This window comes from Antennarius striatus, chromosome 12, assembly GCF_040054535.1.
Source record: "Antennarius striatus isolate MH-2024 chromosome 12, ASM4005453v1, whole genome shotgun sequence".
Lineage (NCBI taxonomy): Eukaryota > Metazoa > Chordata > Actinopteri > Lophiiformes > Antennariidae > Antennarius > Antennarius striatus.
In genome coordinates this window covers 20,278,180-20,302,219 of record NC_090787.1, presented here as the reverse complement: position 1 = coordinate 20,302,219, position 24,040 = coordinate 20,278,180, and the positions used below count along the sequence as shown (strand labels likewise).

The 24,040-nt window shown below is 41.9% G+C and overlaps 1 protein-coding gene across 1 annotated transcript in view; it reads left to right on the top strand.

Moving 5' to 3' along the window:
• Nucleotides 1-21,703, top strand: part of pde1a (phosphodiesterase 1A, calmodulin-dependent) — a 35,118-nt gene extending 13,415 nt beyond the window's left edge. Inside the window, exons 3-16 of the mRNA XM_068329060.1 lie at nt 3,531-3,644; nt 3,737-3,919; nt 4,832-4,898; nt 7,237-7,353; nt 7,718-7,858; nt 8,064-8,164; nt 9,347-9,472; nt 9,661-9,762; nt 16,408-16,528; nt 17,322-17,403; nt 18,524-18,638; nt 19,619-19,803; nt 20,658-20,834; nt 20,912-21,703. Of these exons, the coding sequence (XP_068185161.1) occupies nt 3,531-3,644; nt 3,737-3,919; nt 4,832-4,898; nt 7,237-7,353; nt 7,718-7,858; nt 8,064-8,164; nt 9,347-9,472; nt 9,661-9,762; nt 16,408-16,528; nt 17,322-17,403; nt 18,524-18,638; nt 19,619-19,803; nt 20,658-20,834; nt 20,912-20,967 (1,687 nt within the window). The 3' untranslated portion in view covers nt 20,968-21,703. The remainder of the gene's footprint in view (nt 1-3,530; nt 3,645-3,736; nt 3,920-4,831; nt 4,899-7,236; nt 7,354-7,717; nt 7,859-8,063; nt 8,165-9,346; nt 9,473-9,660; nt 9,763-16,407; nt 16,529-17,321; nt 17,404-18,523; nt 18,639-19,618; nt 19,804-20,657; nt 20,835-20,911) is intronic.
• The last annotated feature ends 2,337 nt before the right edge of the window (nt 21,704-24,040 follow it).

Sequence of the window (24,040 nt, the reverse complement as noted above, 5' to 3'; positions counted from 1 at the left end):
CTGCACAGTCGATGCAGAACCAATTTGTTTTTCTCATTCCAGGAGTTGGCAGGCTTAGTTGTTAGACCACTATATATATACTGTATATATAGTGGTCTAACGATGAAGACACCATGTGAAAGAACCATGAAAAAAGCCATGAAAAAACATGAGGCCATGTTTTTTCATGGCCTCATTTAAACAAGGTTATATGTCTTCTTAAAAATCTAACCGTCAAAATAAAGGCAGGACAACCTATTTTCATCAGTCTAAGCCATTCATAGACTGTTGGACTTCTGAATGCTCGGCAGCCCTTAAGTAGATTTCACACCGTTTACCCATGGTTATGTTCTGGAGTTCAGGGACTACTCAATGTTTACATACTACACCTTGATGCAAGTTGTGGCAGATTGGATCCAGTACGTAATCAACAATACCCTGAGAGTTTATGTCCAGTAACAAGTCGTCAGCTGAGTAATGCTGAGCACAAGTACCCTCCAGTCTTCCAGATGGAATTTCTTGCCCCTAAATAAGTTATCATTGATGACTTCCATGATTATTTGTGTATGGTCCAATTTTAACAACAGGACAGACAAGATCATCTTGCCTATGTGCATACCTCAACCAAAGTGAATGCTGTGAGTCATCTGTGTTATGCTGGTAGGGGTGGATCCCATCTGAAGAAGTGAAAGCAGTCAGTAAGAAAATGAGTGTTCTGCTTTATACAGAGACAATAAGTAGACGCATCAGAAATGGTAACTCTGAACCACCTGGGCAGTGACACCGCTCCTTCAGCACCATTCTTCATAGCATACAGCTCGCCTTGTCATAATGGTACTCTACATGATTTACATGAGACAAACACACAGGATTGGAGCTTTTGATCTAATCCTGAACATTGTGAAAGAACTGTCCCCTCTCAATGTCTGATGCATCTACCTCTACCACAAAGACACCCCCCACCTTGTAGAGAGATGGTTTCACTACTGAGGGTGAGGGTAGGAACGAAGATTGAACGGTAGATGGAGAGCTGTGCCTCTCAGCTTAGCTCCCTCTTTGTGACAACAGTGAGGTAAAGCGACTGCAATACCGCTCCTGCTGCCCCAACTCACCGTCCAATCTCATGTTCCATTGTTCCCACACCCCCGAACAGGACCCCAAGATACTTAAACTCCTCCACTTGAGGCACGACCTCATTCCCCACTCGGAGAAGGCAGTCCACCGGCTTCCTGCTGAGGACCATGGCCTCAGATTTGGAGGTGCTGATCCTCATTCCCGCTGCTTCACATTTGCCTGTAAACTGGACCAGTGAGCGCTGCAGGTCACAGGCTGATGACTCAAACAGGACCACATCATCTGCAAAAAGCAGCGATGAAATCCTCAGGCCACCAAACTGTAAAGCCTCCTCACCACGACTACGGCTCGATATCCTGACCGTTAACATCACAAATAAAATTGACTTGCCAGCCCTGGCGAAGGCCAACAGCCACTTGGAACAAGTCAGACTTACTGCCAAGAACTCGAACACAACTCTCACCATTGGCGTACAGACATTGGATGGCCCTGAGGAGAGGCCCCCTCACCCCATACTCCCGCAGTACCTCCCATAGTGTATCCCTGGGGACCAGATCGTACGCCTTCTCCAAATTCACAAAACACATGTAGACTGGATGGGCATACTCCCAAGCCCCCTCTAGGATCCCTGCAGGAGTAAAGAGCTGGTCCGTTGTCCCACGACCAGGACGGGACCCACATTGTTCCTCCTCAATCTGAGGCTCGACAATCGGCCGGACCCTCCTTTCCAGCACCTTGGAGTAAACTTTCCCAGGGAGGCTGAGGAGTGGGATGCCCCTGTAGTTGGCACACACCCTCTGGTCCATTTTTTTAGAAAGAGGAACCACCACCCGTCTACCACTCCTTTGGTACTGTCCCAGACTTCCACGCAATGTTAAAGAGGCGTGTCATCCATGACAGCCCCTCAACACCCAGAGCCTTCAGCATTTCAGGGCAGATATCAACACCTGGGGCTGTGCCACAGTGAAGTTGCTTAACCAACTCGGTGACTTCGCTGAGAAAGATTGATTTGAATCCCCATCATCCTCCAGCTCTGCCTCTGAAACAGAGGATGGGTCAGTTGGGGTAGTTGGATTTAGGAGTTCCTCAAAGTGTCCGTTCCACCCACTGACAACCTCCTCAGTCGAGGTCAACAACAAAATGGATGATCTCACAAATTTTGAGAGAGCAGTCTTTGTCTAAATGCTGTTTGAAGGGATGAATCTTAATGGGATGATTACCTGCAGGGTTGTTGTACAGAATCTATAAATGGAGATGACGAGGAGTTGGAGGAATGATAGCTCCATCCTGCTGCAGCGAAAACAGATGTACTGGGAGAAATGACGGACATGAGACACTAAGCGAATGGAAAGCAAAAAAATGGGAGGAAACTGCTGATACCCAACACTCAGAATTTGTTGAGTTGCTATTTAATAAATCCTTCTGCCGTTCTACTTGTTTGTCACTTTTGTGTAGTCTCACAATTCATTGATGCCTTTTGAGAGTCAGTTCTATGTAAATAATTGTCAAACTGTCCACAATAGATATAATGTGTCACATGTGTTATGTACTGTATAATGTGCAAAAAGTTACAGTGAATAAATTAAAGTAGCGTTCATTGTTTCTAGATCTAATGCACCTTATTAATCCTTAGTGGGGAAATTCTTGTGCACACACACACACACACACACACACACACACACACACACAAAGGAGAGATGGTGGAGTGATAGGCAACCACTCGATAGCTCCCTGGAAGCGGTTCAGTTCCTTGTTCAACTGATTCCTCTTCCGCTATCACTTCACAGTCCAATGCTTGTATTTACAATGGACTTGAACTGGCCACCATCTAATCCCCAAACCAATTCCTTGTTGACTGAGCTATTAAGATGATCTTACAACTATGTAATGATATTTAGTAGCAGCACAGTCAAATATATCTCCAGGATTATGTCACAAGTATTATGTCGTGTTGGGGTGTGGAGTGATGAAGACAGCTGGGTTTAGTTTTTGTTTGATCTTTGAAGGACGACTGGTGGGAAGCAAAGGCAGCATATCTGCAACAGTTTGCTGATGAGAAAGAAGAGCAAGAAGTTCTGTACTGATTTGAAGGCTCTGATTGGGCCTCAATTCCAGTGCTATGGCACATGTCACATCTGTCAATGACATCTTGTTCTCAGAAATGAGTGACATAGTACAATAATGGAAAGAACACTTGAACCAACTACTCAATAGGCCTTTCAACATTAATCAGCAAGCTGTCCAAGATATGCTACATCCCCAACTCATTTATTGTCTCAAGGACACTGCAGATAAGCCCTGTCTTTGAAGGTGAATTAGATGGTGCTGAAAAGAAACCTGGGGATTGTCGAATTGTTTTCTATTACTGATCAGTACTAAGCCGCTCTCTCGTTGCAACAAGCCTTCTTATAGATTGGATGGAATTAAATGAGACATACGATTGCACTGAGATTTACCTTCTGTCTGTGTTGTGTCAGGCTGAAAGCAGCCCTGGAGCAGATGGACCATGGTACGATAGATCTGCAGGAACTTCGCAAGAACCTGGAGCTTGCTGCTGCCATGTTGGATACTGTTTACACGGATGAGACCAGGCAGGACTGGACAGCAGGATGCATATATAACTGAATAAATCCTGTCTGTTTGTCCCAACTGTGACTGACAGACATTTCTCTCCGTTCTGAAGGCGTCTTTTGGAAACTGAGGACGAGCTTAGCGATTTACAGGTGGAGTCGGTGCCTACTGAAGTCCGTGACTGGCTGGCGTGTACCTTCAGCAGAAAGATGGGTGTGATCAAGCGTCGTCCAGAAGAGAAGCCAAGATTCAGGAGCATTGTCCATGCAGTGCAGGCTGGGATATTTGTGGAACGGTAAATAAAAGTTCTATGTATCCTGTCAATTAAACATAAATATATCTGAAATATTATAGGGTGAACTCCTTTACAAAGCTACGCCAACATTCATTTCATTAACCTTTTTTTAAAGGTTTTTTTAAATTAAAAAAATCAGGTTGAGAGTTTAAGAATATTGATTTTATTAGAATATCTGTACCAAATTTATGTTAAGAACAAGGGAGGATTGTAGTGCATTTCAGCACCCAGCATCCAGGTGTCATCATCTGTCTTCAGTAATGGACCTGACTAATGGTCTTGTTGATCCTAAATGGGAGGAAATTTTCAGACACCTGAGTAGCACTTTCAGGTTATTCTGTCTTCAGTTGAAACATTTAGAGATGCAACACTTATAAAATTCTTATAAATTGACAGTATGTAAATACTTGCCAACTTGATGTTAGAGTGATTATATAAGATCATATATGGAGACTAATGGTCTTAGCATGCAAATCAGATAGAGATGGAGATCATAAATAGGAGGCTTAATAGGAAGCTGATTAATATTACAATGTAAGAAAAAAACAGGATGGTCCAGGATCAGTCCATGTTCTGCAGGTTGGTTTGTAAACCACCCTTAACATTATGATACACGTTCCTTTCTGGACATTAAACTGCAGCATGTACTGTAAGTCTGCTTAATGTGAGTTTACTAATACACAGCTGTGTGTATCTAAGCAAGAGATTTGTGCTTGACTCCCTTTTATTGATCTCTCTCTTTTTCTCTCTCTCTTTGTGTGTGTGTGTGTGTGTGTGTGTGTGTGTGTGTGTGTGTGTGTGTGTGTGTGTGTGTGTGTGTGTGTGTGTGTGTGTGTGTGTGTGTGTGTGTGTGTGTGTGTGTGTGTGTGTGTGTGTGTGTGTGTGTGTGTGTGTGTGTGTGTGTGATATTAGAATGTACAGAAGGACATCCACTATGACTGGACTGACCTACCCTCCCACAGCTTTGGCAGCTCTGAAAGTAAAAATGTTTTTATTACTGCAGTTCCCTCAACAGGATTTTACATAATTGCATTCATTTTAAAAAGTATGTATTCAAACTAAAGTCATCTTCTTCTCTACACATGGAGGGAGAAGGGAAGAAAATATAAACAATAAATGGATTTATGACGGGCTAAAGGAAGTAGAGAAGAAGCAGAAAAAAAGATAAGAAAGAAACATAGATAGATAGATAGATAGATAGATAGATAGATAGATAGATAGATAGATAGATAGATAGATAGATAGATAGAAGGAAAGGATAAGCAAATCTAAAATTTAAAAAAATAAGAGTGCATGGAAACGTCTCAACGATAGCTTGCGATGCATAAACGCTGTACTACTCTTATTCTTATGAACTACAAGTCCTCAAGGAGTAGGAATAACAATTTGGAATAATGATATGACATATCTCATAATGCATAATATAACAATTCTAAAGCTGGAGACAATTAATTAAAAAAATCTGTCACACATGAGGCTCAGACCATCATGCAGTCCTCACTTTCTTTTTAAGACTAAACAGCCACTATGGTATGTAGGAGGATCATCGTGCTGCAATGACACATCACAGCCATTATTCACACAGATATAATGTACATGAGTGTACATGACACATTTTCACAACCAGTGAGTGCACAAATTCATATTCAAAAAGCACTGGATGGGGATTGAACCATTGGATGGCTTGTACATCCAGAGTTGACAAAGTTTAGATTTCACCCAATCAACTCGAAGTGCGGTCTGTACTACCGAATGAGAATGAAACACAAAATGTTTTTGCCATGAAACAGAAAATTGTCACAACTCTACACGTCCCAGATTTTGCCAATTTCTGAGTATGTTAAATTGGTTACAGCACTGTCTATGTCAAATTGGCTCCACAGAACCACTTAAACAGCATTAAATTACATTTAAATGATGTAATTTACAATAATTTAAACGCATAATGAAATCTTTTGTTTAATCTATTGTATTATTTTCTGTAATTGGTTTCAAATGAAAATTGTTGTCAACACTTTCGATGCTGACAAGTTGTTGTTTTTTTCACTTCCTGTGGACGTATGGAATTTCTGCTTTTGCCACACACAAAAAAAAGAAATTGTTCTGACTGCACTATCAGTACTCCAGAATGGACTATTTTCTTGTGGACAAGACACATCATCGTCATCCTGCTAATCGTGGGACCACATGAAAATCATACAGATACACTCACATGTACGAATAAGTTGGTGTGACCAGTTGAACTAAATTGCTTGTTTCTGGAGGTGAGAGGAAGCTGTAGAAACCAGAGGGAACCCATGCAGATACAAGGAGAACATTCAAACTCCGCACAGAAAGGAATCACACCTGGAACCATCTTGTTTCACCATATTCTGACAATAGAGAGGATAGGCTTAATTCCAGGGCCGCACGTTGGCGTAGTGGGTAGCAACAGCGAACAAGGCAGTTAGAAGATGAATGAATGAATGAATGAATGAATGAATGAATGAATGAATGAATGAATGAATGAATGAATGTTTAATTCCAGACAGCAGTTACAATAAGTAAGAATCACTCGCTAGGTGACACCTAGTACTAGTCCTGGTTACTAGTATTCAATAAGCCATTCGATCATGGCCCATTATTGAATGCGGCTTAATTTAGTCATTGTATTCTGATGATTTTTTTTGAGTAGGACTTGCAGATTTGTCCATAACAAAAATGAATAAGTAATTACCCATGGGGCTTGTTTATTTATTACTTTGATCCTATACACACTTTGCCTTTTGGAAGATATTATGTGGATGTCAGCAAAGATATTACAACAAAACATAAACAAATAAACAAGGGGCAAAAACCCAACCTCATATGTGTAAGTAATAATCACAAAAAGGAGACACAGAGGGAACATTAGCTGAGTGATAGATGATATTGAAATCATAATTAAGAGGAAAACATGGAATAAAGGACATGGAGTGCAGAACACAAAAATGAAAGACTGACAGGAAATAAGGAGAGATAGAGGAAGGTTTGAAGTAAAACGCAAAGAAAGTGATTGGGGATCCAAACCAGGAATACGGGAGTTTAAGACATGCTGTACGTGGAAAGACATAAAAATGACAGCAGAATTCCAACACAAGGTGGGCGGCAGGGAGTGACAAAAACAGCAGACAATCTAGAAAAGACCCTTCTGGTCCCCAGCCTTTCCCTCGAGCATCCTGTTTCGTTTTTTTCTTTTTCTGCTGTGTCTGTTGTATTTTACTGTACAGTTCTACATTTTACTTTATGGTTTCATTGAGAGGATTATAACGCCTTGTCATCAACTGGTTGTTTTTCAGGAAGTCGACCAGTGGTCATTTGATGTCTTTTCCTTCCACGAGGCCACAGGAGACCATGCCCTCAAGTTCCTGGTGTATGACCTGTTGACCCGCTATGACCTCATCAACAGGTTCAGGGTACACACAAATTCATATGATTAACACTACTGGGATGAGTGGGAGGTACCTAGTTTAATAAACTTGCAGTTACCTTTACGAAACCAGGGTGTCAGGTCTGATCAACAATTTAAAGTTTGATTCAGTCCTTTCTGATTCCACTCCGTGAACTTTTCAACAACAACAAAAAAAAATCTCAGATAATTTTCAACAAGCACGATTTCTCACAAAAATCTGGGGAAGATAGGAGTGTGACTAGAACATAGAATAATATACAAGGAACCATGTTTGACAGACAGGAGGAATGTGGAAACAGGCAAACCGAAAAGCAAACACGGATTTAACGAAAGATATTCTGTCCAAACATCACATGTTTTTGTTACAGATTCCAGTGCAGGCTCTAGTACAGTTTGTTGAAGCTCTGGAGGGGGGGTACAGTAAACACAAGAACCCCTACCACAACCTGATCCACGCCGCTGATGTCACACAGACTGTCCACTTCCTGATGCTGCACACCGGATTAATGGTAACACACAGCGTGTGATCCAACGACGTAGAGACAGACGGTGTCTCATTGTCTCTATGCTGCATAAATAACAGTCTCTCTCTATGTGTGTGTGTGTGTGTGTGTGTGTGTGTGTGTGTGTGTGTGTGTGTGTGTGTGTGTGTGTGTGTGTGTGTGTGTGTGTGTGTGTGTGTGTGCGTGTGTGTGTGTGTGTGTGTGCTTGCAGCACTGGCTAAGTGAGCTGGAGATACTTGCAATGGTTTTTGCCGCTGCCATTCATGACTTTGAACACACAGGAACCACTAACAACTTCCACATTCACACCAGGTAATATAAACAGTTATATATATTTTATAGGTCGGGTACATGTTTGTGAAGCATGTGGTACTGTAGAAACACGATAAGAAAGTCCTGGGTTCAAATCCACATCAGGATCTGGTAAAACACATACAGTAGAAGTGAATTGGTAAATATAAGACACATTAAGCCTTTATTTATCCCCATGTGGGGAAATTTCCATCTTCACAGAAATTTAGAAAATAACATTAGACAATAGACAGTAGTAAATCAAGAAGAGCAAAAACAATCAACTTGACTTTCTTGGTTGTTGAACTGAAGATGCATCTTGGATTGGAGGTGAAAAGTCTTCAACTAACCATAAGCAAAAGTCCCATCTAGATTCTTTTTTACTCTTTTTCAGTGAAAAGGTAATAAACAGCTTGAAAGAGCTGTTACACATTATAATTGTGTATATTCAAATATGCACAATTCTAAATATAAAAACTCACATTATGATACATCAAACTGTGAGTCCTGCTGATTTATCCTGAGTGAACCTCATCTCATGCCCATAGTTAAATGGGACGGGTTCTTGTCTCCAAGACCGTACAATTTGCGGCCTTCACCGTCTGGGCTTCGTGCCACGGTTGGCTTTCGATACTAAAAGTAATCAACTTCTCTTTGTCACTCAATACATTCATAGTATAACTGCTATAATGAGAATGTGAATATTTTTAGACTGGGAGTCTCATTAAACATGAGTTTGGTCCGGATTGAACAATTGATAGGGGAGTTATAACAACTTCCTCTTTCATCATGAATAGAGAAATGCAAATTTGGCAACACCTTCAGAGTTATCAAAAAACCTTTGATAATTTCCCATCACATGTGTTGGCATCCTGCTGATCAACTATCAAACAACTTGAGCAAAATCCCTGTAGATGAAGTTTGCTGAAGTGAAAATTACAGAAAAATTGAGGACAAATTTAAAAATGGTGGAGAAGCATAACTTTTATAAGCTGTTGACAAAGTTTGTGTGATTTTTGTGTATAAAACTTTAGATCATGGTGTCCAGCATTTAAATGCAGCACAATGACTAAATTTGAAGTCATTGTGGTGAATGGATATTAGCAAGTCAAATTCTGCAGTAAATCACTTCTTCTTGTTCAATCAAACCATGCTGTTGGTTTCCACGGTAGTAGAAACCAACTTTTGTCATCTACCTTTCAGATCGGAGGTTGCCATTCTGTACAACGACAGGTCCGTTCTGGAGAACCACCATGTTAGTGCTGCCTATAAGCTGATGGCAGAGGAGGACATGAACATCCTGATCAACTTGAATAAGGATGACTGGAGGTGCAAACACACACACACACACACACACACACACACACACACACACACACACACACACACACACACACACACAGTCAGGTTGTATCTAATATGTATATGTTAATATATATGTACTTGGCATGGCAGCTCACACTGTTATTATGATGATTGATCTCACACTATGTTATTTGCGTGTTGGTGATTTGCAGGGAGCTGAGAGCTCTGGTCATCGAGATGGTGATGTCCACTGACATGTCATGTCACTTCCAGCAGATCAAGACCATGAGAAATGCCCTGACCCAAACACACAGGTCAGATCCAAAGTCATTATTTCTAATCTAATATAATTGAACAATCTAGACCTCATATTTCATGCGAAAATTGAGCTTTTTTGGAAAACTTGGGAGCAGCATCAGCCAGTGTTTTGCCACCTGGCACATTTCTCTTCCATTAAAGGCATGTTTAATGGAACAAAATGCAATTATAGAACTTAAAAGAATAATAAATGGAACCACATCTAAACAGGCACATATGACAGAGGTCCTCAGCCCATACTAGGCAATGGGCGATCAGATACGAGCATTTCTACTAACCTGAAACATGTTAACTGACATGAAAAGAACCTAAAACAAATAACAGGAGCAGAATTTTCCACCTCAACCATTAATTACATAACTATTATTCTAATGAGACACAGAGCTAAGGTTCAAGCTGGTAACACTCATTGTGGTTGAAATGCCAGCTGGTGGCGGATTGTCATTTGGCGTTGGTGCTGTATTGAAGAGGCAGGCTCGCCCAACTGAGACTAAAATAGAGGAGACATCAGACATTACTCATGAATGGGAAGAACATGTAACAGTATGGTCAAGGGCTCCGTGTAGTAGCCAGAAGAGTGAGACAGCCAAGTCAAGTGAACTCAAGTTAAGGCTTTATTGTCATGTGCAGAGCAATCATAAAGAGCTGTCACTAGAAATTAAATTGTTGACTCACAGGTGTCTCTTCAGAGAGTTCATTGTTACCTATCAATATCAATATTATCAATAGGTTTTCTTGGCACACCTAGATAAGCGTAGGTATGTTAACTCTTTCTCCCCCTGGCAGTCAGCTTGGACTGCTGCCCTATACAAGATTTCCCCCATGTTCCCTGAACCAATCTAACTATTTTTCCTTTGCATAAAAACATTTGAACGCTGTATAATTTCAGTAAAATAACGTTTTTTAAGGTTATATTGAAAGATACTTTACATTTTCTTGTGTATTCTGCTTCATACTGGATGTGTATTAACACATGAAAACAATCTACAAACTACAAAAATGCAAAACATGTATTTATTTCCAAATATATTGAGAACAATGTATGTTAATTTACCTTGCATAACTGCATGAGCCCATGTTGCACAACACAATTAGCCGTGTACATCTTTTGGTCATTTCCTGAGTTTACCTTGATGATTTGCACTGAATGGTATCAGCCAGGGATGCATAGTCCTGACAGCAGCTGCTGACAGCCAGCCTAAAGCACATTTCCAAAAGATCATAAGTCATGGCCGAGCAGTATTTGGACTTATTGATCTTAAAGTTTGAGACGGCTGAGTCACATAAATAAGTGGAGCTGAATAACGCAGTCAAGAAGGTACCATATTCCCTCTTGTTGGGGTACATTTCCTCTGTGAGTGAGTTCCAGAACTATCTATGGGCTCTGGACTTCAGCTGAATGCTGGCTTATAGTGTCAAAATATCATCTTACAGTCCAGAAGAGTTCAGGTGAAACAGTGCTGCAGTTTTAGATTTGACTGACTCAACCTCAACATCCTCTCTAACACGATGAATGTGAATGTAGAAACTGGCTCGAGCAAAGAAAAGAGTTGAAAGCGGTTTGTTCTGTGTGGCACTGTGAAGTTGAACACGGGCCTTTCCTTGCATCTCCACCTCAAACGCCAGTTTTGGAAGTTTGTCAAATAATGACGCTGCAGGTTTGAAGAGAGATGTTGCATCTTTTGTTTGAAAGCATTAATTGAGCTGATCATATCAACTGATAAGATTTTCCTTGCAGCTCTAGATTTAGGTGATTCAACACATAACAGCAAGAAGGGCACAAGCCAGTGTTTTATTGTGCCGGTCCCAAGCCGGCAGGATGGAACGGGTGGAGGAAAGTGTCAGGTGTGATGTGTGATAGAAGAGTTTCAGCTAAAATGAAAGGAAAGGTGTACAAAACTGTGGTGAGACCAGCGATGTTATTTGGTCTAGAGACAGTGTCACTGAGGAAAAGACAGGAGACAGAGCTGGAGGTAGCAGAGATGAAGATGCGGAGGTTCTCTCTGGGAGTGACCAGGATGGATAGGATCAGGAATGAGTACATCAGAGGGACAGCACATGTTAGAGGTTCTGGAGATAAAGTCAGAGAGGCCAGACTGAGATGGTTTGGACATGTCCAGAGGAGAGATAGTGAATATATTGGTAGAAGGATGCTGAGTTCTGAACTGCCAGGCAGGAGGCCTAGAGGAAGACCAAAGAGGAGGTTTATGGATGTAGTGAAAGAGGACATGAAGGTAGTTGGTGTGAGAGAAGAGGATGAGAAGACAGGGTTAGATGGAGGACACTGATTCGCTGTGGAGACCCCTGAAGGGAAAAGCCCGAGGGGAGAAGAGGAAGAAGATGTTTGTCAGATCAGTTAAAAATGACAAGTCTAACAGCCATTGATCTTCATTTAGCTGCTCGTATTCTTTATGTCCAGTCACACAGGTAGAATCCTTAACCTATGAACAGAGCTCTCAAAATCTTTGAAGGAATTTCCCCTGACGAAACCATCTCATGTCAGTTTGTAGCGACTTCGAGTGGCTGCAGGCAGCCTTTTTATTAAGCAGAAATGTTTCCTCTCCTACTGTCTGTTCCTTCATGGGCAGTACTGTCAATAAATCCTCTTTTGCAGTGACATCTGTAGACACCATACAAATTCAGATGCACGTCTGGGCTGTGTCACTCATGTCCATAGATTTATCCAACTGCAGTGAGAAACGCTCACTGGCTGCCCTCCTCCTCCTGTTCCTGTTGTGGTAAGGGTTTACATCATTTCCTGTTGTGTTTGTTTGGCAGCAGCCTCTTGGTTCACTATTGGTCGTATAATCAATGTCAACATCTCGTGTTATTTTAGATAGTAGAGGAAGTTAGTTACTATTTTCAGCGTGAACTTGATAGCAAAAGCTACCACGTATTTCGACAAACCTCTTACAAGCCTTTTAATTATCAGGGTAATCTGCCATAGTTTAGTGCTAGCTTAGTGGCTAACCATGGCTACGCTTCCTCCCTTCCACTCTCCACCCTCTCCCTTGCTCTTGCTCGGTAGGTCGGATGTTTAGTTTTCCCCCCGCTTCCTTCAGTGACACAGGTATCTGCACAAAGTGTAGTGCTTTTTGCTTTGATGGAGGCTAAGCCAATTGGAGGCTCTGGTCCGCTCCATGACTGAAACTACTAGTATAGCTGTCACACCTAGGAGGGTAGCTTTACCTCAAGTTCACCACCAATCACATTCAAACTAGACTCTTCAACTCACATCTTACAGGCTGTCCCAAAAAGTCACTGAAGACACTTCAACTAATGCAGAAGGCTGCTGCCCGTGTTCTGACCAGGACCAAAACCACTGGTCTGCGCTGGTTTCCTGTGAAAGCTAGGATAGAGTTTGAAATACTCCTCCTCACTTACAAAGCTCCTCATGGCCAGACTCCTAACTATCTGAAGGAGCTTTCACTTCCATATAATCCATCTAGAGCGTTACGCTCTCAACATACAGGCCTACTGGTGGTTATTAGAATCTACAAAAGCTAGAGCCTTTAGCTATCCTGTCCCTCTGTTGTGGAACCACCGCCCTACCTTCGTTCAGGAGGCAGACACCCTGTCATTATTTAAGACTAGACTTAAAACATTTGTTTTTCAGGAAATTTACAATTCAGCCTAGGCTACTTAGTTTTTGCCATCAGACTAGATGCTGGAGACTCAACATCAAGACACACTGAGCTCCTCTCTCCTTCTTCTCACTGAACCTCCCTGTTACTCCTCCTCTCCAACCGAGCTCTTTCTCCAAGTCTCCATTCACACCTTACTAATGCAGCTTCTTCCCCGGAGTCTCTGTGCTCTATGTCCTCACAGGCTTTTCTCAGGTTCACCCCTCATCTGTCCATCCACTGTGGACCTGCTCCTCTAACTACACCAGTATCACCTCTCATCTATCCATCACCTGGGGTCCTGCTTCTTTTCTTCCTTCGTCGCCATTATACAGTCATCCATGCAGCTGTAATTGAGCTTTGAATTAACAAACTAGATGATGCGGAACAAGAATAGAAGACAACAACCCAGGAGTCGGTGAACGCAGCCTGATATTCAGTGTCCCCACGTCAGGATCAAAACTCCTAATGTAACCACAAAGACATTGACTCTACCTGGTCTGTCTGCCAGTTTTTCTCCCTGTCTCCCTCTTTCTCTTATCCTGTCCTTATCTTCATTGTATTTCTTTTCCACCCAATCGGTCAAGGTGGGTGGTCGCCCACCAGAGTCTGGGTCCTGCCCTGAATTTCTTCCTCAATGAAGGAGTTCTTCCTTGCCGCTGTCACTTATGCTCTGGAGGGTTCTGTTGTTTCTCTCTGCCTGTAAAAATGCTTTGAAATGTCTGTTGATGTGACTAAGCACTTTACAAATAAAAGCTGATTGATTGATTGATTGATTGATTGATTGATTGATTGATTGATTGATTGATTGATTGATTGATTGATTGATTGATTGATTGATTGATTGATTGATTGATTGATTGCATCTGCGATGTCCTTCCAAAGTTGTTGCGTCAAAGCCTCAATCAAGGCTTCACTGAACCCTATAATGGTACTTCTTTGACATCTGGAGAGCTATGATCAAAGATAAGGTTCTGCCTTATTTTTAAAGTCTCGTAAGAATGAATCAGCTGCTTTCATAAATGCATCTTTTACCATCTCTCTGTCTTGGAAAGACTTCTTGTTCTCGATTAAATTCTGAAGAAATTACATAATCTTCACATCCCCAATCTGATCGACCTCATCCACAGCTTTCTAACCAATAGAGTGCAAGCAGTGAGGGCGTGCCACATCCCCTACACTCACCATCAACACCGGGGTACCACAGAGATACATGTTAAGTTCTTTCCTGTACACCCTTTACACCAATGACATGCTTCAGCATCTCACCCACCATATCATGTATGAAATACTGAGATGACACAGCCATTCTTGCACTTCTATTAAACAATCAATCTACCCTGGACTACGACAGCACAGCCAATTATTTCACTAAATGGTGTATAGACCGCTATCTGTAAATCAATGTCAAAAAAGCAAAGGACATTTTGTTCAATCTCCCTCAATCCAGCACCCCAGGGGCATTCAGAAACGAAGCCAACAAAGACTGTCATTCATCCGCAAACCCAGGAGACTATGCGTTGCACCCCACCTTTTTTGTTACTCTGTCAGAGCTTCATTCTCTACTGTTCGTTACCATGTGGACCACATGCGTTACAAAAACAGCTGATAAAATCATTGGTATTCCCTCACCAGACCTCATGAACTTAACAACAGGTCTATCAAACGCATGGCAAACTACATAGTTCAGGACGCCACCCACCCATTGCCCGGATGCATTCTCTGACTACCATTAGGAAGCTGGTACAGAAATATTACCAGCTTCCTAACGGTAGGTCTAATTCCTGTTGGGAGAGTAATATGTTTGTGTTTTCTTACATGGTCCAACTCCCCCATTCAATTTCACCTCTTTTTTAAAGTTTAAGATGAAAAACTGATGCCAAAAAATTGGAGACAACTCCCCGGGTAGCTTATTCGTTGTACCATCTGAGTGCCGTTGTGTGTCCATCTGCAGTGAACGAAGTTTAACAAAAACCCAAGTGTCATCTGACTAGATGATGTATTAAGCACCGATGCTTTAGAGCATGTTACATATAACTTAATATCACAGTGTTTACATCCGGTTTTTGGTTCCTTCCTTTGAACGCTGTTTGTATTTGTGGAACCACTTCTCTCTTTCTATACTCCCAATACGCCGCCTGAAAGTTGTTAGGAAAGTTTCTGGTAAAAGTCAAGTTGAAAGTAACCTTTATGCTTTTCAGTTTGGGTTTTCTGTTGGTAGGGAGGTAGAGAGAGGGAAACTGGGAGGAGGAGGTGACGGTTGAGTCTGAGGGGTGGAGGCAATAAGTTTCACACTCCGTTAGTGGAGCCTCGAGGGCAGCAGCCAGAGGGATGATATAACGCTCGGCAGATGGCGGCAAGAAGTTATGTTATCCATAAGGCTGGATAAACCTACCCACGTGTCATTCTCTAACAACTCTGACAAAGATATCTCCACATCATTTTTTGTAAAACCTTCAAGTTCTGTACTATTATCATTGATGGAGTTCATGTTTATATTTTTTCATTCAAGAAACACCATCTTCCTGGACCTTTAACTTTGAGTATATCTAATCAAAACTCATAATGTAGAAACTGATGTACTGTATATGTTTATTGAAATTACTGGACTATTATTTCATTGGTTGAAAAACTGCACTTTTCCGGGAATGCACTTGTTTTGGAACGTGTGGTCGGAATTCAGCTGAACACACGTCTTATTTACCGTGACTGTGGGAGGGACTCGCCTGTAGAGCGATATGAATTATTCTGCCCAAAGGCAGGATTAGGGAGGAAAGACTTAATGCATATCTCTGGGAAAACCTGGTAATCCATCTGGATTAACTGTAGAGTATTATTAGCTTTACTTATAATGTATATTATTCAAACAATCACATAAGAAGGAACCATTAATTTATTGTTTTGACTTAACTATTGAAAGTGGAACAGAACATGACTGACAGTGGCCAGCCCAGCGGGATTTAATTGTGATTTTAAAGTTTTTTTTCCATTGCTTTATTTGTTTCTTTCTGTCTCCAGTATAGACAAAGTGAAGGTCTTGTCTCTGATGCTTCACGCTGCAGACATCAGTCATCCAGCCAAAGCCTGGCCGCTACACTACCGATGGACCCACAGTTTGATGGAGGAGTTCTTCAGACAGGTAGATCAGTCAAACAGGACACCTAAGTCATTTACTTCATGCTGTTGAAGTTTGTTCTTTTGAAAAGTTCAAAAAATAAACACATAATGTTGAAGTTGTGGGCAGTAGGGGGCACTGTTTCAAGTCCTTCCTGTGCATCGTTTGCAAGTTCTCCTCGGGTCTGCATGGGTTCTCTCTGTGTTCTCCGGTTTCCTCCCACCTCCAATAAAACAAAACAAAACAAAAACTTGTATTAAGGTGAACTGATCAGTTATTAATTGCCTGTAGGTTTGTGTGAGACAGGTTGTTTGTGTTCTTGTGGCTCCACGATGCACCAGCCATAAGTCTGGAGCCCACCCCACCTCTCACCTATAGTCAGCTGGGATAGGGTCCCCCAAACGTCTGACCCACAAAGTGAAAACACGGCTGTAGACGAGACGATTTCTGCCATTTTGTTCACTAGAAAATGGATGGCTGGAAGCAGCAAAATGTGTGCGCCCAGTGCCACATGAGGCCTACACACTCTGGGGGTAAATGTCAGTATCAACCTCAGCCAGCTATACAATTAATATTCAGTGTGCATCAATACACACCTCATTCTGCCAGCAGGTGGCAGTATAAGTATTTTATTTGTTCAGGTATTTTAACATCACAGAGGGCTTCAGACAGCTCCTGCAGGGTGATGTCAGCATCTAGGTGGTAGCTTCGTTCTGCTGACACCTTCAGGGCACCGGACAGAAACGGTGTCTAGATTTCAGGTTTCTCAGAGACTCCCATGTTAACTTGTTCTTTGGTCATCCTTTGTCTTTTCCAGGGAGATAAAGAGGTGGAACTTGGCCTTCCTTTCTCTCCTCTCTGTGATCGCAAAGCCACCATGATCGCCCAATCACAGATAGGTAAGGAGAATCATGTGCAAATAATACTTAAAAACCTCAAGTACAAATAATTAGTAACAGAGGAGCATTAAAGACAAAACAGGAAAAAAATAGAAATCTTGTGCTGGGGACCCGTTGACAAGTTGTATGTGGAAAAAGTGAATCAATCAATCCACGTCCTGTTACATAGACCTGAAGAAGAAAGCACAAAAGATATGAAATATGAACTAAAATTCATGGTGATCCAGTGCAGGTGGCAGTCCAGTAACACCAATGTGGTTAAATGGGAGCGTCTCTATCAAAGGGGAGGGAGTCAGCTGATCCTTGGGGGGCTCTGGCCAGCTGCGAGGGTGGCAGAGGTATTAATTTGACTCAAATGGGGCACAAATAGTATGTGTCTATTTGTGCTTTTGTGAAACACTCCATGCACACATGGTGGGATGTAAAACTACAAGGGTTCAACTATTTTTTTTACTTAGATTTTCATAATTTATGCCTACAGCTTAAAAAAAATAACGGGAAAAACACCACATAAAAGGTTCCAGAGCTTAGAGGAAGAGTGGACAGGCATAGAATTCTAGTTTCAGGGTGTCTACAGTTAATGATGATTTGGGGTGTCATTTCATCTGCTCGTGCAGGTAAACTTTCTTCAGGTCAAAGATCAACACAGCACTCTAAAAGGAGATTTTAGAGCACCTCATGCTTCTTCCTGTGTGCTGTCAGGCTTCATGGAGATTCTGATTTGCTTTTCCAGCAGGACTTGCAATGAATACATAATGGAGTACTTTTCAGAATTTTTGGCTACTTTATTATTTTAGAATTTTTAGTATTTTAAATGCATTTGCTGATTGATCTCGGCAAAATTTTCTAATATTTTAAGATACTAGATATTTGATTTTCATTGGCTGTGAAACATTACCATAATTTCAAAAAATATGTATAATACATCCTGAAAATATAAAAGTCTCATTGTGTTTAAGAAAAAAAAAAGGGGTTTGGGGGTGCTATTCCATCATATTCCAATATTTTGAGGTGTACGTTTCCTAACGGTGTCTCAGGAGTGACACCTGCTGGTGGTTTGAAGAGCCACACACACTGTGACCTGATCATGCTGTTTTCCTCTGTGTCTGTCTGGGCGCAGGTTTCATAGACTTCATTGTGGAGCCGACTTTCAGTGGTCTGATTGACACAACAGAAAAGGTGATTGGCCCTCTGATAGAAGAAGACAAAAAGGCCGGAGATACAGGAAACAGGAGGTGCAAGTATTACTACTTTTATTTGCGGGAGAGGTGTTTATCATATGAAATGAATCGTATTTATTGTAATGCCTTAAAAATAGTGGAATAGACCCAAGATTAAAATTACAACTTGATCCTTAAGTGGAATGGATTTTACTGTCAAGGCACAATGAGACACTGTCATTAAAGTAAGTGTTTGAAAGTATAAATTAAGTGTTCACCCCAGATTCACCTCAGAATATGACAGACGGGACTAGCAATAGCACGCTTGGCTGGTTCTTGTCAGCCATAACATATAATAGTGCTTAAAGAAATAGAATGAGCTTTGTTCTCAAATAGAACTAAAACCTGAACCATAGTCGCCTCAATATAACCAGAATTTAATAAACTCCAAGGTCAACTTTTTAAGTTATTTATTATTATTACTAATATTCGTGTATGTTGTAAATAAGAAAGGAATGTTGTGATGTTGTTCTGAAAGTCTTCTTCAGGTTGCTTGACATTAAAATGTAAAAGTACATACGTATTGTATCACCTCTGATGTGTCTAACTTTTAGAAGGTAACCAAAGGTAGGACAGTAACTTTGCTTGTTAACATTAATGTGAAGACGAATTACTGTACTTTGCTCATTTATGGGTTTAAAGATCAATACATAACACAGCTTTGGATACAATGAAGGAATGTAGGTTGAGTTTTTATTTTTTGTTAGTATCGCAATTTTTATGGACTGACATGAGCTGCTCTATGTAGACTGTAAGAAGTATGACTGAGCCAATACAGATATGGGCCCTTGACTGCCCACCCAATCAGAAGCCAGGAATTATGGTGATATTTTCTACACTATTTTTCCTTTGGCTGACAAAATATTATGTAATCTTCACCTTTGACCCCTGCCCTTAGCTGCCATCGGCCTCACCATGAAGTACAAGTAGTAATACAGGTTTGTCCTTCCTTTCCCTTCTGTAAGCCCCTGATCCATAACTCTGCTCTGTTCCAGTCGAACAGGAAGCGGTTCAGTTACCGTAGAGTCAGTGCAGAGACACAGCAGCGGTCTTCACGGGAGCAGTGAAGACGTACAGACGGACTTTTCCCTGACCGCCATCGACGTGCCTGCTCTGAGGCGGCGTCTGTCTGGAGTCATTGCCAGCAACAAGGACAGATGGAAAGAGCTCTCTGTGCATGGTGACATAGCATTTGCAAAACACATGCACACACACACACACACACACACACACACACACACACACACACACACACACACACACACACACACACACACACACACACACACACCATAATGGACTTACAATGTAGGCGTTTGTTGCTCTGTGTATTTGTTTTACATGTTATTATTAACCAAGGATTTCTTGTCTACAATTACAAATATATGAACAGCTGTAGGGGATATTACTATGATAATGATGACAATAATCACACTTAGGCTCTGTAATTTTCTAAAGAAAAAGGTTTTAAATTGTAAAATTTTACTTTCAAGTGACGTTGCAAATCAAGTCATATCAAAAGGCAATTTGTGTAAAAATTGAGCTCAAGTTCTAAATTGGAATCACCCCATCTCTAATGCAATTTAATACTTAAATATGTTAGAATTTCTTTAAATTTTCAGTTTATCCTCGTGACGTACTGTGGTATTTAGCATAAAACACCACTGTAAACCTGTACGTCATTACTGAGTTGTATTTTCTTAAATAAATTTAAAAAATCCATTTCAAAATCAACACTGTTCCTTCTTAGGCCTCCCACAGAGTTATCCCTACTGGTGCAGCTGCTTTTCTGAGATGCACCAAAAATGGCTTGGAAAAAAAGCCAGAAAACACCAAAGCAGCATGATGTCTTTGTGGAGCAGTGTTGGTATTGTTGAGCTGAAAAGTTTTTAAAAAAAAATTTACTCCACAAAAAACATAGTGCTATAGACGCATTTTCTGCTCTCTGTGTGATTGGTTCCTCGAAAAAAGAATGTTTTTAAATATTTAGAGTTTAATGTAAAGATAATGTTCCGGTTTGTCTGTTGTGTACAGAACTGGCCAATAAGGAGCAAGAAGAACAGGAGGAAGTGCAAGCAGACATCCCATCACATGTCTCACCCAGTCACAGAATCCCTGATGAACACACAACTGACCAATCACAAAAGTCAGATGAAACACACAACGACAAATCTCCAGACCACACGCCTACAGATCACCTATCCTGGAATGGTACTAACGCGCCGTCGTGTTCAGACATTTCCAACCATTTAACCCTTAAGCTCGCTTATTTCTGTCATCTGTTTCAGGGGCGGGACCAGGAAACAGGAACAAAGAGGAGAACGAAGTGCCTGAGAACGCCTGAGAACATTCTGTGGCAAACTCATCACTGTATCTGACTGTGGCAGATCAACATGGCAACAGACGTTGCAACGAAGCGACGAAAAGAGTTCAGGCTCTATTTTTAAATACAGCACCTGACTTTAAAAAAAAAAAAAGATGTTATATTCACAGCTAATCATGAAACTGATCATATTCTAAGTGACAACATTTATAAGACAACAGCTTCTTAGCAGCTATGGGGTACATTCACAGTCGTGAAAGTGTTTGTAGTTTTATTAGATACCCAGAAGAACAGTGCCTGTGAACTAATTGGAAATGACAACACTAATCAAAAAGAGGAAACATGAAAAATAAAAAGTTTCCTTAAGTGGTCGAGGAAGTTGGAAGAAATGATACATAGAGCAGCTAAATGTGACTTCCTGAGTGAAACTGAGAAGAATATGGGGTATACTGTTACATACCTCTCATAATATGTTCAGAGTTTTATAAGTGGTTTCTGATTTTTGTTATAATTACCAAGCATGTTGTGCTTCTTTCCCAACCTACTATGTGTTGTCAGAGCTGTCAAAGTGTATTTAGTAAATTTAAAAAAAAACATAGAAACTTTTGTTACTTTGACATTATGGCTACCAAACCTGGCTTTAGGGATGGCAAAGAGTTGTTTAGTATTAAAGTTTTTGCATGACTGGCAAAAGTATTAAATGAATATTTGTTTCTTTACAGACATTTCATGATCCTCAGACAATAAATGACTTTGATCAACCCCTGATTTTTTCTTCCTCTGTTAGTCATTGGACCAGAATCATACAATTCCAAAGGGTTTTGGGTTTTTTTTTTTACTGAATAAATAATGTTTGCATAAGCCTCAGCCATACATTGTGCTTTGTGCCATTTTGTTGACAACCATAATCATCTCATTTTCAGCTGCTTTTCCGCGTTGTGAAAATAGCTGAAGCCTCTCCCAGCTGGCAATGGGTGACAAGTGGGTTACACCGGATGTCAACAGCACATTGCAGGGCTTCACCATTCACACACACACACACACACACACACACACACACACACACACACACACATACACACACACACACACACACACACACACACACACACACACACACACACACACACACACACACACACACACACACACACACCTATGATAACCTCGGAGTGATCAGTTCACCTCAGCTGCAGATTGTTTGAGGTAGGAGGAAGCCAGAGAAGCTGGTGAGAACTCACACAGACATGAGGTGAATATACGAACAAACTCCACAAAGAAGGAAGTGAACCCGGAACCTTCTTGCTGTGAGGCAAGAATGCAAACGTCCTCAATTTCACACCAATGCTGTTCTGTGGAAAACCGCCCATGACCTTATGCAAGGCTGAGAAAGGTGTAATGCATAGAACTTGATTTACATGTAGCTGGCTCATGAACGCGTCTCGCCCCTGAAGGATTAGTTCAGTCCATTCAAGTCAAAGTCAAAGTCAGCTTCATCGTCAAGTGTCCCATAGACGCAGGACAGACAGCACAGATGAGATTACAGTCCTCTCTGACCCACGGTAAACAGGCAGTACAACAGGCAGTACAACACAGGCAGGACAACACAGGCAGTACAACAGGCAGTACAACAGGCAGTACAACAGGCAGTACAACACAGGCAGGACAACAGGCAGTACAACAGGCAGTACAACACAGGCAGGACAACAGGCAGTACAACACAGGCAGGACAACAGGCAGGACAACAGGCAGTACAGCACGAAGTATGAGACGAAACACAAGGGATGGTTAACATCTCTATACACTCTTTAATCCTGTAGGGGAAGTGACGTGTGCGTAGTCCCTGAGTTGATGGGGGGGGGGGTAGGTAGCCTGGTGCTGGGGGGAGGGCAGGGCAGTGTGAGGGTAGAGTTCAAGGCTGTGGCAGGGGGCAGAGCAGGGAGGGAGTTGAGCCTCCTGACCGCCTGGTGACAGAAACTGTCCTTGATCCTGCTGGTTCTGGCCCCAGACTCTGCAGTCTCCTACCTGATGGCAGCAGGCTGAAAAGGCTGTGGGGGGTGGGGGGTGGGATCACCCCCAATGCTGATGGCTTTGCGGGTGAGGCGGGTGTTATAAATGTCTGAGGGGAATGGAGAGAGACACCAGTGACCTTTTCAGCTGCTCTCACGATGCGCTGCAGGGTCTGCAGGAAACGGTTCAGGCGCCGGACCACAGGGGGATGCAGCTGGTCAGGATGCTCTCCATGGGGCCTCTGTAGAAAGTCATAATGATGGGGGTGGGGCTCTTGCTGTCCTCAGTTTGCGGAGGAAGTAGAGGCGTTGTTGGGCTTTTTTGTCCAGCGATGCGGTGTTGCGGTCTCAGGACAGGTCCTCAGAGATGTGCACACCCAGGAACTTGGTGCTGCTGACCCTTTCCACTGCAGCACCGTCGATGGTTAGTGGAGCATGCTGGGTGCGTGTTCTCCTGAAGTCCACAACAATCTCCTTCATCTTCTCCACATTCAGATGGAGATGGTTGTCCTTGCACCACATAGCCAGGAGGCCCCCCTCATTCCTGTAGGCTGTCTCATCGTTGTTGTTGATGAGATGAACCACAGTCGTGTCGTCTGCAAACTTAATGAAGAGGTTGGAGCTGAAAGTTGGTGTGCAGTCGTGGGTCAACAGAGTAAAGAGGAGGGGGCTCAGTACACATCCTTGGGGGGCTCCCGTGTTCAGTGTGATGGTGCTGGAGGTGTTGTTACCAACTCAAGTGCTGAAACTGGAAGTGGTTTAAGGCGTCAGAGTGAAGAATTTATTACAAATTAGTGCAGAGAATCCCTTTCATTCACCAGCAGCAGCAGGAAGATGGATAAAGGTTTCAGTGACTCTACTCCACAATAGTTTGTTCAAACTAAAGCAAAACTAAAGGCAGTATAACTCACTGCCTGAGCTGTACTGCCTGTTGTACTGCCTGTTGTACTGCCTGTGTTGTACTGCCTGTTGTACTACCTGTTGTACTGCCTGTTGTACTGCCTGTTGACCGTGGCTCAGACAGGACTGCATTTTCATCTGTGCACTTTGACTAAAGTGAAGTTGTGAGAAGTTTTCAGACACGT